Raw genomic sequence first — 13,845 nt, forward strand, 5'->3', positions numbered from 1 at the left:
TCTCTTTGGCAGGCTCACCCTCTTCTGCCCGTCCAGTCGTTACTGGTCCCAAAAGGCTCTGTACACCACCCCTTCACTCTTCCCAGGTGACACATGCTGCCTGTGTGATGTCATCCGTTCCTCGAGCATCAGCATCGTGCACATTCCGGTGGGGTGCCTGGAACAGGGACAACCTTCCCCGAAGAAATGCCTCCCTCAGCCCTTCTGCTCCTCCCCTTCACAGGCTTCAGGTGGGTGAACGCGCGTGCTGGCAGTGACTTCCATCCCCCCAAGTCCCGCCCAGGAGGGTCCAACAACTGGCTCTACAATGTAAGGGAAGACTTGTTGGCTCTTACTGTTGTTGTTGGCCTTTGGGGCTCTGGGGCCAAGACTAGAACACAGCATCTCTTTAACATTCTCTTACTTTTTTTTTTTTAATTTGTTTGACTTGTGAGGCTTTGTTTTATTTCTTCATGGATCTGAGACCCAACACAGTGCTTAGCACAGACTGGACACTCTCATTGAATGAATAAAGGAAGACCAACTGTTAGTTTTACCTTTATTGTTTCATTTCATTTTTATTTTTTATAAAGTTTATTTATTTTGAGAGAGAAAGAGAGAGAATGCAAGCAGGGGAGCATGAGAGAGACAGGGAGAGAGAGAATCCCAAGCAGGCTCTGCGTTGTCAGCACAGAGCTGAATGCAGGTCTCGAACTCACGAACTGTGAGATCTTGACCTGAGCTAAATCGAGAGTCGGATGCTTAACTAACTGAGCCACTCAGGCGCCCTTCATTTTTAAAAGAAATTCACAGATGAGAAGACCAGAATACAAATAAACTATGAAAAGATGCTCAATTTTATTAGTGTTCAAGGAAATGCAAACTGAAATAATGATTAGTTACTACAACCATCTGGTTGCCTAAAATTAAGAAGTCTCTAAGAATTTGTATGGGAAAATAAGAGTTCTCACACACTGGCAGACTCTAAAGAATAGTTTAGTTATACAGAATAATATGTTTGGTCTACATCTCAGCATCCAATTCTAAGTATATACTTTCACATTATTCCACATGTACCTAAGGGAATATGAAGGTGTTCAAATAAAGCATTAGTTAAAAGAACAACAACAAAAAAGCTGACCTAAATAAACATCTATCTCGGGTTGAGAAATTAAGGCATATACATACAACGAAATGCAACATGGCAACCGAAAAGAATGAGATAAATTTACATACATCAGCCTGGAAAAATCTCGAATAAAAACATTTGATACAAAAGCAAGTGGCAAAATGCTTTATACCCTACCATTTATGTAAATTTTAAGAACCAAACACCATTCATTCATTTTTTTTATGTAAACATGCACACCTATGGGAAACATGGAGACTTTCAAAGGAAGAATCTGCAGGAACTTCATGACAATAGTTACCTCTGAGACAGAGGACTGTAAAAAGGATTGCGATTACGTGTAGCGTTTTTACTTTCCAAAATCAGAAACAAAAACCAATCTTTGTGTGCCAATGTGTACCTCTACAACCTGAAAGAATACAGAAGCACCCCGTCATGAATATCTGAATTTGTCTTTCTCCCCAGGCCTTGAGAAAGGGGAGTCCAACATTAAAACAGACTTGGCAGAAGTAAACCATGGTTAAGAATAAAACATGTAAATGAACAAAAAGCAAAGATTATAGTTTGGCTCATGAAATGAAAACGTAAGGAGTTTTCAGGAAAATCTCAAAAGCCTATTTCTGTCTGTGGTCTTGCTGGCATCCCCAGGCCCTATATTTGTGGAGTAATATCTGAGGTACTAGGTGTTACAGCTTATATTATGGCTCTGTGTTCCTTTGGGGGTTGGTTTGTGGGGCTTTTCTTTCCAAATAATCATAATTATGTCTGTTGAAGCTATCACATGAACTTAACACTACATGGAAAAATGCCTAAGTCCAGAAAAAAAGAAAGAAGGCCCATAGGGTCACTATACAACCTTGATTTACCTAATAGAATTGTCTCATTTTGTCTCATGTTTTCTTCGTAAAGCCTCCTTAAAATGAGGAACTATGAGTTTATTATGGGATATTACTTTAATCCAAATTGGAATAAGATGAAACTGGTGTAAGAGAGCTTTCTAAAGCTTTACATAACATCATGATTTAAATAGGAACACCTGGCTGGCTCAGTCAATTAAGTGTCCGACTTCAGCTCAGGTCATGATCTTGTGGTCCATGAGTTTGAGCCCCGCGTCGGGCTCTGTGCTGAAAGCTCAGAGCCTGGAGCCTGCTTCAGATTCTGTGTCTCCCTCTCTCTGCCCCTCCCCTCCTCATACTCTGTCTCTCAAAACATGAATAAACATTAAAAATAAATAAAAGGCTTTTTAAACTCATGGCTCAACAGGCCATACAGATAAAGGCAGATAGAGAAAAGAACAGGGAGCAGCCCGAGAAAGAAAATGAGCTAAAAAGTTTTCAGAACTAAGGCAGGAACTTCAGTTTATGGTGAAAACACCAATATGAACTTGTGGCCTTAAAATATTGAAAACCCCTTTTCTTCACCCTGACCCTAATGGGCCCAAACACGTTCCGGTACCATCCTACCTACAAACAGTGCATTGTCTGTCCACCCAGATGCTGCTGTCTCATACTCCTTGTCATTGAAAGGAACCGAAGCTGCCAAGGCAGTGCTGACTCCAAGTCTTGGAGCAGGGACAAACACAAAATCAGCTGAGACATAATATTACCAAGAAGCACAGATGCTTTCCAATATGTTCACGCTGGTGCTGAGGAGGAAAAGGAAGAATGCTGACAGGCCCTCTGACGGCCGTGTTATGAGAATTTGAGTCTCAGGCATCATCAGCTCCACAACGAACAACATGAAATTAGCCAAATCCAAAAAAGGCATACATCCCTAAGTCCGTGATGATACTGTGAAATAAAGACAGCATGCAGAAGATACTAACAGTATTTGCAGAAAACGTGTTCTACTGATCTACCCACTGGAGTGTTTGAGCCACCTGAGGATATAATTAAGTTTTTTCCTTTCCTTGTGTAAAATGGTGTTAGCAAATTGTGATAGGCATCTCTTTTATGAAAAGAAGTCAAAATCTCCAGGAACCCTTGGCAAAAGATACATGCAGAACATGTATCTGTCAAGGGCACATCCAACTTAAATGGGGTGATGGGGCTAGGACGGAATCTTACTATGACCAGTCATTTCTGTCTCGTGGGAGGGTAAGAAGGACAGGCGATCTAAAATTTACACAACTATATTTTATAAAGACTTTTTATTTTAGTTAAAAAATTTTTTTAATGTTTGTTATTTTTGAGAGAGAGACAGACAGAACAATTAGGGAAGAAGGCAGAGAAAGAGGGAGACCCAGAACATGAATCAGGATCCAGGCTCTGAGATGTTAGCACAGAGCCCGATGCGAGGCCCGAACTCACGAACTGTGAGATCATGACCTGAGCCGAAGTCAGATGCTCCACCAACTGAGCCACCCAGGTACCCCATAAAGATTGTGTTTTTTAAAAAGTACTTTATTTATTTAAAAAGTTTGTCTCTAGGTTTTTATTTAGAAAGAGGTGTTAAATCTTTCTGTATCTTATTCCTTTCTCTCAAAAAAAAAAATTCCAAATTAAGTGTTTGGTTGTTTTATTGAAGCTAAATAGGAATGTTTTCTTCTACTTTACTAAGAGCCATTCACTGTACTCTAGTCCTTACCTCTGTATTAGTATTCTGTTGCAAAAAAAGGCATCCAACATCAATCTTGACATCAGTCTTAAAGTTTTTCTAATAAGCTGTCTGTCTGTGACTGTTATTCACAAATTTCACAAATCCTCTTAAACTCACAGAAACGATTTATGCCTATCCTGTTACTTGAAATTAATTGAATCCTATAATTACCTTCTTTTCATTCGTTCTAAACTTATCTCAAACTTTAGGAAAGGTTGCTTCTCTTTCTAGAATTTTGGAATGTCTTGAACAAGACTGTGTTCAACTTAACCAGTGAAGGGCCACTCATCCTTTGGGTCTCCACTCTTTCACCAGGGCTGCCATCCCTCCTCGCAGTCTAGCCAATCTTCTCTGGCTGGTCCATAGTTCCGTTACATCCTTTCTGAGATGTGATCGCCAAAGTTGCAAATGGGATTCCTCGTGAGGAAGTGCTACAGATTTACATAAAGGCATAACAACCATTGCTGGTCCTCAAAAACTCCCAGTGATGTCCAATGTTGTACTGGGATTTTATGTCTTCATTAGAAAACTAAGCTACTCAATGTGGATGGAACTCAAGAGTGTGAGGCTAAGTGAAATAAGTCAGACAGAGAAGGACAGGCACCATACGTTTTCACTTATTCATAAGTGGAACAGGAGAAACTTAACAGAGGACCATGGGGGAGGGGAAGGGGAAAAATAGTTGGGGAGAGGGAAGGGGGCAAACCATGAGAGGCTTTTGAATACTGAGAACAAACTGAGGGCCGATGGGGGTCGGGGGTGGGGTAGAGAGGACGGGGGTTGATGGGCATGGAGGAGGGCACTTGTGGGGATGAGCACTAGGTGTTACATGGAAACCAACTTGACAATAAACTATAAAAGAAAAAAAAAGAATACTAAGCTACTATTCTCTATACCCTGAACAATTAACCAATGTCTTTTGGGAGTTACAGTTCTGGATTATTTAGAACTATTTTCAGTTCCTTTTAAACATTCCATTGCCAATTAAAAACTTTTTTTAACATTTTTTATTTTATTTTTGAGAGATACAGAGACAGAGTGTGAGCTGAGGAGGGGCAGAGAGAGACACACACACAGAATCTGAAGCAGGCCTCATGCTCTGAGATGTCAGCAAAGAGCCCAACGCAGGGCTCGAACCCATGAACTATGAGATCATGAGCTAAGCTGAAGATGGCCATTTAACCAACTGAGCCACCCAGGCATCCCTCCATTGCCAACTTTTAAAATCAGTCCACAACTTGTTGTTGTTAAGGAACACAAATGTTTAAGGCCTTCTTGTTCCTAGATCTATCATTTGTGGCTCTTCACTACCTGAAAGATTTTTCATATAGTTATGTCTCCAGTTTATATATAAAAAAAAAGATTTTTCATATAGTTATGTCTCCAGTATATATATATTACTCCAAGTAATTCCAGTCCTGGCATGATGTCAAAGACCTGATCAACCATTTATATTTCTTTATCTGTGCAATCACACTTTTATCCCTACATGTTGTCTCTTATCTCCAGATCCCTTCTCCCAATTCCATGGTGATTTAGCAAAACACTCGCTCATTCAAGAAATATTTACTGACATCCACTCTGTGCTAGGTACAAGAATAAGGCGTTAAGAACATGGCAAATAATCAGAGGGTCCCTGCCCTAAAGAACTTCTAGTGATTATTTATTTACTTGCCTGTTTTACTCCCTCAGAACACTGGTTGGGCACCATTATTTTACTCATAAATCATTTGCTTTCCTTCTAAAGAATATTATTTATGTTCTTGGTTTTAGAATTCAAAGGCTGACACTGAGGACAGGGAGGATGAAACTGAATCACTTGTACACTTCCAAATCGTTTTAGGTCTGCACTGCTCAATTCAGTGAGGCACTAGTCCTGTGGCTATTTAAATTTAAATTGATTACAATTAAACAATTAAAATTCAGTTTCTCCGTTGCACTAGCTACATTACAGGTGTGAAACCAACATATATGGCTAGTGGCTACCATATTGGCAGCATCGATTTAGACCATTTCCATCCACAGAAAGTTCTTGTATAAGGGGTCATACCATGGCCATATATAAAACAGGTTACACATTTTGGCAAGTAATTACTGTTTCATTGCTCACATGAAGTCACCTCATATGAGTAAGGTACTTATATTGCTTTTGTCAATGCAGTCTAAACTATCTTAAATACTATTGAATATAGTTTTAAGTATGATATAAGCCAAAATAATCTTTCCTTTTTATATTGTATTAATAGCAGAATATATAACTGGACATACATAATAAACGTACCTAAATAATAGCAATAATGAAATAAATAATCAATTCAACATGGGAAACATCATCAAGAAACTTACCCTCCTTCACTTTCTGCTTCCTCTGAACTATTACTTGTTGCGGAACTTTGAACTGTGGTGAGTCTTCTTTTTCTAGCTCTGTGCTGAGGACTTATTTTATGAACAGTTATTTTCCCTCCAAGTTCACCTTGTATATATTCCTCCAGCTTTGGAATGGTTTCTTTAAGGACTCTGATTTCCTCTTTGAGTTCTTCCATATTTGTCAGTAATTCATTTAACTTCTCCAATATCTGAAGCTGCCTTCCTTGAACGATTGCTACTGTTCCGTGGCCATTATACATTTCATCTTGAAAAGTCATCGAATCAAACTTATTACGCAGAGAAAGGAATTTAGGGAAATTCAGTGCTGTCCTTGATTTACGAACCTTGTGGTACCACAAGAGAAGCAAGCTGATTCCAGTAGTTCCCACCATGATGCCGAGTATCAGTTCTTTATTTGTGGAATGAGGCATTTCTTGGGTTTTATTTCTAAAATTGAAAGCATAAATGTACATGAATGTTGTTTCTGTCTTTGCCCAAGACAAAAATGTTACGGCTTTCTCAATCAACAAAACCCAAGTCTATATCATAAACAACACACACACGTACAATAAATCATGAACTGAAATATATTATAAGTATAATATATTTACCTCTAAAATGTAGGGGCCCAATAGAAATATTTACTTTAAGGATATCACTGAAGTCCAGTGTAAAGTAGCAACGTTAATTCAGAATTTGTATTCTACATGACTGATTTGAAACTTAACTATTATCATATATTTTTAAAGAGTATGATTTTTAAAGACTATGCTTAACTGTGTTTGAATCCCTTATTTGTAAATAATTAGTATGTTGATTTCTGGGTCTTATCTTTAAGGAAGTTCAAGGAGCTTTTTCTTAGCACCCAGTTCACATGTATACTTAGGGCAATAAACAACGTGTTTTTTTTTTTTATTAAATGTTTTATTTATTTTGATACAGAGACAGACAGAGCATGAGTGGGGGAGGGGCAGAGAGAGAGGGAAACACAGAATCAGAAGCAGGCTCCAGGCTCCGAGCTTATCAGCACAGAGCCCAACACGGGGCTCGAACACATGAATGTGAGATCATGACCTGAGGGGAAGTCAGAGGCCTAATTGACTGAGCCATCCAGGTGCCCCTAAACAATGTTTTTAAAGACCCAAGGATTCAGAAGATAAATAGAGAGCTCTGGCAAGTTGGTAACCCATCTCATCTCTGTTTTATTCAACATGGAGAGCAAAAAGGCTTCATCTCTTTTCTTCTTTTTACCCAGAATTCCTCTGCTCCTTACATTTCTATTTCTGTCTGAGGTCTTAATGTTGTTATTTTCTTTCACATTTTCCTATTTTTTAAAGTAACAAAAATGTCATTTCTCTGAGTCTTTTCTCCATCTGAATTTTCGTTCACTGTTTGCATTTAAGGCTCAAGCCTTAGCTGCCTAATTCCATATAAACTCAGCTACTTTGACTAAATGCACCATAATCTTATTTTGGTATATCCCATCTTCATTAGTTTTCTTGCATATCTTTGTTTTTAAAATCAGAAGACCATTAAAGGAAAACAAATAAAGCTCCCTTTTCTTCCCAGACTTTAAAATGGCAGTAAACATATTAGTATTATGATACACTACTGTGATCAGAGTAAACTATACTGAGGCTTTTTTTTATAGACTTTGAAGTTCTCAAAATTATTTTCCCATCAATTTCCACTATTTTGTACACAGGTAAACCTCTACATTAAATTTTGTTAGCAACTTGGGGAAAATGTTACAAATAATGGTAAACTGCCTATTACAGGAATTTAAATTCACAAAATTTTTGGTTTGTTTTTCTTGACACTTTTTCAAGGAGATTAGTACAGCACTGGTGCCTTTGATTTCCAAGAAAGAGGAAACAAACTAGGTTAAGTCCTATGATCCCCCCAGGTTATTGACTGGAGGCAACTTCTGGACTATGGCACAGAAAGGGGAAATCCAAACAAGGCCTGGTAGTCGACTGAGCTGAACAGAGATCAGAGTTCAGAGAAATCGAAGCACCTAGAATTTGTGTCACACAGTGCTAAAGATGAAGAGGGGTATGTAGACAAAGAGCGCTAGAAATATGCATAGGGGTCTCCTCAAATCTTTAAATGAATACCAGTCTGCATATGCATGGAGGGAAACCCCATCAGACCAGGCAAAAGAACAATTTCCAGAAATAGAATCATTACCAGGAAGCTATAAACTGAACTATTTCTAGAGTTTACCCAAGTTCCCACCTTGAGTGGAGAGTGTTTATCAAATACTTGAGGCTTTCAGTTTTCATTACCTCACAAGGGTAATGCCTTGAAAATGAGGTGAAATTAACCTTATAGTTATGTCTATTTTGACTTGCTCTAAAATAGATTAAAAATGAATCTCCAAAGGATCAGACTAATTCACAAATAATTTAGCTGCCTTCAAAAAACTCCAGTGGCCTTTAAAGGAATAGCAAAAGTTCAGACCTCAACAATATAAAATCACAATGTTGATCCTCTAATCAAAAATTACTAGATACATAAAAGAGCAGGAAAATGACAGAGATGATACAATTAGCAGCAGACAGGATGTTAAAACAACCATCACAACTATATTCACTATTTAAATTTTAAAAATATTTTAAAGGAAAATATAAACATGATAAGGAGAGAAATAGAAGGTATTAAGTAGAACCAAATAGAACTTCTAGAGATAACAAACAAAATATCTTAAATAAAATTGTTTTGAATGAGACTAATAGAAGAAAAAACATTGTTGGAAAAAAGTCAGCAAACCTGAAGACAAAGCAATAGGAACCATCTACTACAGACTAAATGTTTATGTCTTCTGCCAATATGTTAAAATATTAATCCCCATGGTACTAGTATTATTGGGAGGTGGGGACTTCAGGAGGCAGGGCCTTCATAAATGGGATTAGGGCCCTCATGAAAGAGAACCCAGAAATCTCCCTTCATCCTTCCAACATGTAACGTCATAAGGAGAAGGTGTCCTCTAGGAACCAGTGGGCTGTCACAGGTCCGTGAACCTTCCTGTACCTTAATCTTGGGCTTTTAAGCACTAGACTTGTGAGAAATAAATTTCTGTTGCTTATAACCCACCCAGCCAATGATATTTTGTTATAGCAGCCCAAATGGACTACACCACCATACAAAATGAAGCACATAGACATATACACACACACACACACACACACATATACACACACATATATGTACACATATACACACACATACATATATATAAAATGAGACATATATATATATATATATGCCTAAAATAAGAAGCAAACAAACAAACAAAAAACAAGCACAGCCTATTGGTCATATCAAACAGACTGAAACATACATAGTTAAAGTTACAGGGAGGATAATGGGGCATAAAAAATATTTGAAGGAAAAATGGCCAAAAATTTTCTAAATTAAACAAAATCTATACACCCAGAGATCCACATAATCTAAAGGTCAACATAATCCAAGCAGACTTAAGTAAGTAAAAGCAAACTAAGGCACAATGTTATTAAAACACTGAAAACCAGTGATAAAGGAGAAATCTTAAAAGTAGTCAGTGGGAGGGGCACCTGGGTAGCTCAGTCTGCTCAGAGCCTGGAGCCTGCTTCAGATTCTGTGGCTCCCTCTTTCTCTGCCCCTCCCTCACTTTGCTCTGTTTCGCTTTCTCTCAAACATAAATAAACATTAAAAAAAAACAAAGTAGTCAGTGGGAAAAAATGACATATTGTGTACAGAAAGAGACACATAGCCTCAGAAACTATTAAAGCAAAAAAACCCGAAGTGACATCTTTAAAGTGCTGAAAGAAATGGTCAACTTACATTTTCATACCCAGTGAAACATTTTCCAAAAATGAGGGTAAAACAAAGATTTTTTTTAGGCAAACATTGAGAGAATCCACTGCCATGAAACAAACACTACATGAAAGAGCTAACAGAGGCTCTTCAGGCAGAAGGAAAATGATAACAGAAACTCAGATCTACACAAGAGATGAATTACACCAGCAGTGGCAAATACGTGAGTAAATATAAAAGTCATTTTTCTCATTTTAAGGTTCCTTTATAGGGTGGCTCAGTTGGTTAAATGTTCGTGGGTTCAAGCCCTGCATTGGGTTCTCTGCTGTCAGTGCAGAGACTGCCAAGGATCCTCTGCTTCCTTCTCTCTCTGCCCCTCCCCCATGTGTTCCCACGCTTGCTCTCTCTCTCTCTCTCTCTCAAAAAGAAATAAAAATACTAAAAGTAAAGTAAAAAAAAGATTTCTTTATAAAATATTTGCTTATTATAGCAAAAATGATAGTAAACTATAGTAATAGTTTACATAGAAGTAAAAAATTAGGACAATAATAGCCCAAAGCATGGGAAGGGACAAACAAACAGGATATATTGTTCCAAGAGTCTTGGATTATAACGCAGTATCATAATAATAAGTTAAAAGATGTACATTTGTAAATCCAAGGGCAAACGCTAAACAAACAATAACAGCAAACAACAACAACAACCCTCCACAAAGGTATAAATAGTAAGCCAGAGTGGAGATAAAAATCTAATACTAAAGATATCCAGTTAATCCAAAAGAAGTCATGCAAAGGGGGAAAAAACATATGGGTAAACAGAAAGCCAGTAAAGAGAAAAGAAATTATGTCATGACTCTATGGGGAAAATGGTGCCAAAAAAGATGGAGAAATAACAGTATTTCTGTTTGGGAATGGACAAAATCCAATTTTTTTTAAGAAAAGGAAGATAAACTAATGAAGCAGAAGAAAGATCAGAGAATCACAGCAGCAGTGAACTTGAGAAGGCGAGGATGGATGGTCTGCAGTGCAGAAGTCCAGACGTTGACCTTGGATGGAAACACAAACTGTTCATTCATAGTAATGAAAGAAAAGGCAGATTATGTGAACAGATTCAGGAAGGTGGGTAGATGTGACAGTGGGAGCTTATGAAAGTCCTCTGTGGTTGCTTCATTGTTCTAAGTGAAATAGGAAACAAAATAAACAGCCGAGAGTGAAAATGGGGGCAGGTGCACTGGAAACATAGGAATTCCTATGGTCTATATCCCATGATCCCACACTCTTAAGCAAGACATTGTTTCTTATACTCTAAATGTGGTGTTTCAAGTGACGCCCTATAGGAGAGTGAATAAGAATCGTATTTCCAAGAAGCCTGCCTAAAAGAATGTCTCTTTAGATTCCTAAGTAATATATTAGATAACACACACTGAACACAGGGAGTATCCTATCTGGATGCTCTATTTCATTACAGGTCTAAGTGTAAAAGAGATGGACTAATGATTTTAAAATAATAATTTTCCATGGGGCACCTGGGCAGCTCAGTCAGTTCAGCATCCCGACTTTGGCTCAGGTCATGATCTCACTTTTGTGGGTTCAAGGCCTGCACTGGGCTCTGTGCTTACAGCTCAGAGCCTGAAGCCTTCTTTGGATTCTGTGTCCTCCCCTCTCTGCCCCCCGCTGTCCCTCCCCTGCTCACACTGTCTCTTACAAAAATAAAAAGTTAAAAAACTTTTAATAATTTTCCAGAAATTACTTCAGATATTGGTGACTATTACACCCAAGGGAATTAAGAATCCCTTCCCCTAAAGCCAAGGATTTCAGTGGAAAGCCTGTGTGCTTAATCTGGCCTGCCTGACCTCAGCATAGTTTGCCTGCAATTAATTTTTTTAAGCAAAACGCATTTTTGCCTCGTTGGCAGAACTGAACTGTAAATCTAACCACTTGCCCACTCCTATCCCATCGAGGAGACATGCCAGGAATAGATTCGGGTCAATGTGTAACTTCAGCTGAAGTTGTAATTATTATTAGGTGGACACTTTTATTTCCACAAAATAATATATCACCAAACTAAATTAGTTTGAAAGACTGTTGCAAAAAAGGCAATAGATATAAGCAAAGGCACCACATGCCCATGGCTTCCATTTGCAGCCTATCTAATGACCATGCATCAAGCTTGATCATCTTGGCATTTTGTCAACAAAAAGATTAATGTAGAACGCTCCTATGCCGATCCTGAAGTCTGTGAAAAGAAATCTTCCTATTCTGATCGTTTCTTGGCTCGTTTGGATTTTACATTTAAAAAAACGTAGCCTAGTTTGACATTTTTTTCATTTAATAAGTAAATAAATGGAAGTCAGAATCTACCCAGGAAGGTGACCTCTGCCCAGAGACCGTACCAGGTTTAGGCAGGTGGCAAAGAGCGTTGATTTTTGTTTGACCTTTTCTTTAGGGATTATGCCAATTCCAAATTATCTCTTTGGGGCAGGTCCTATTTTACCTCTATTTTGCAGATAAGCGAACTGAGGCATACAGTTGTCAAGTCGTTTACCCAAGGGCCATCCAACCAGGACAGAACTGTCACTCTGATAATTCCTGGAGGTACTGTGGCATGAAGAAGATTCTGAAAGCAGCAGTAAGGACATGAAGGAGAATGCTGACTTGGCAGAGATATTCAGAGCGGATATATGACTTCAGAACTATTAAAATCAACTGGGGGAAAAACTAGAATCCTTGGAACAGGTACTGCTTTTAAGTAACCACAATGAGAGCCTGAGAGCGCAAGTTCCGTTTGAGTTTTTTATCAGCATAAAATAAACATGTTTCTAAATCATCAACTTGAAAAATGCCACGCATTAAAAACAGTAACTACCCACGTAATAAATCAGAATACTTGCTTGCCTGCAGTATAATTTCAAAGGTAATGTTATTTATGTAACTTTTATGTTTAATTATCAAATTAGTATACACTTACACTTTATTATAAAACACAGTAATTTAAAAAAATCTATGGACTAGATAATCAAATGCTAAGTATTATTCCTGCTACAAGTTTCGATTTGTAAGGTGCTAGTAATAACGGTGGAAAGTGATAGACACTATTTTAATAAAAATTATTGGCGTCTAAAAGTAATGGGCAATACATAAATATTTGCAGAGAAGAACCAAGAATCTTACTGAAGTAATAAATCATCCAAATGTTAACACTAAAGAAATTTTACATTAAAATTAATTTAGATATGTAAATTATGCTTTATCAAGTTACTTAGAATGTTCTCGGCAATATCCAGCACATTTATTGGTTTAACTCATCAGCAGATTCTTAGGGGGAAGTACATAAAATATGTAATTCTGGTACTTGAAGGACGTATGAAAAATTTTGCAAGAAGGCAAAGGAACATCATGAGTTACACACAGGCCTGAGGTTTGTTTCCCAGGGATTGTCTCTGAGACCTTGACTTGGCCATCACATTCCTCACAGAGATCTGGATAACCTGATACTTTCTAAATGTATTCTAATACTACTATCTAGGTTTTCACTATTTTTCCTATAACTTCTTTCAAATGTAGAGCTCGTTTGGCTTATTTGCAAATCTTTGTGGCACTGAAAATCCGGCCTTCCATTCGCGTAAAATAGAGGCTCGGAGTCGGAGCAAAACAAAACACAATACAACAAAAAGTTTGCGGGAGGCTGAAAGGTCAGCCCCACGGGCGAAGGCTAGAGGCGACCCAGAGTCTCCGGGTGACAATCCTCAGGTCTGCAGGGAGCCGCCGGGCCGCACAGGACACCGCCAGCTTGCCGCGCACCCAAGACGGGCGGCCTGCGTGGAAACACCGGCGGGCAGGGCGCTCCGGGGGAGGAAGCCGCCGCAAGCCGGGTCCGACGCACCGCAGCGCCCGCCGGCGGGAGGACGCCCGGCAGGGAGCCGATGGCGTGCGGGGACTCGCGCATCACCCGGAAGTGCCACGGCCGACGCCGGA

General features: G+C 38.7%; 1 protein-coding gene across 3 annotated transcripts in view; it reads right to left on the reverse strand.

The window, feature by feature from the left end:
- Positions 1–13,845, reverse strand: part of RMDN2 (regulator of microtubule dynamics 2) — a 61,520-nt gene that overhangs the window by 47,044 nt on the left and 631 nt on the right. For all 3 annotated transcript variants that reach the window (XM_029937927.1, XM_029937928.1, XM_029937926.1), the window contains exon 2: positions 6,053–6,520. In XM_029937927.1, the coding sequence (XP_029793787.1) occupies positions 6,053–6,504 (452 nt within the window). In that variant the 5' untranslated portion in view covers positions 6,505–6,520. The remainder of the gene's footprint in view (positions 1–6,052; positions 6,521–13,845) is intronic.

This window comes from Suricata suricatta, chromosome 4 (genome assembly GCF_006229205.1).
Source record: "Suricata suricatta isolate VVHF042 chromosome 4, meerkat_22Aug2017_6uvM2_HiC, whole genome shotgun sequence".
Taxonomy (NCBI): domain Eukaryota; kingdom Metazoa; phylum Chordata; class Mammalia; order Carnivora; family Herpestidae; genus Suricata; species Suricata suricatta.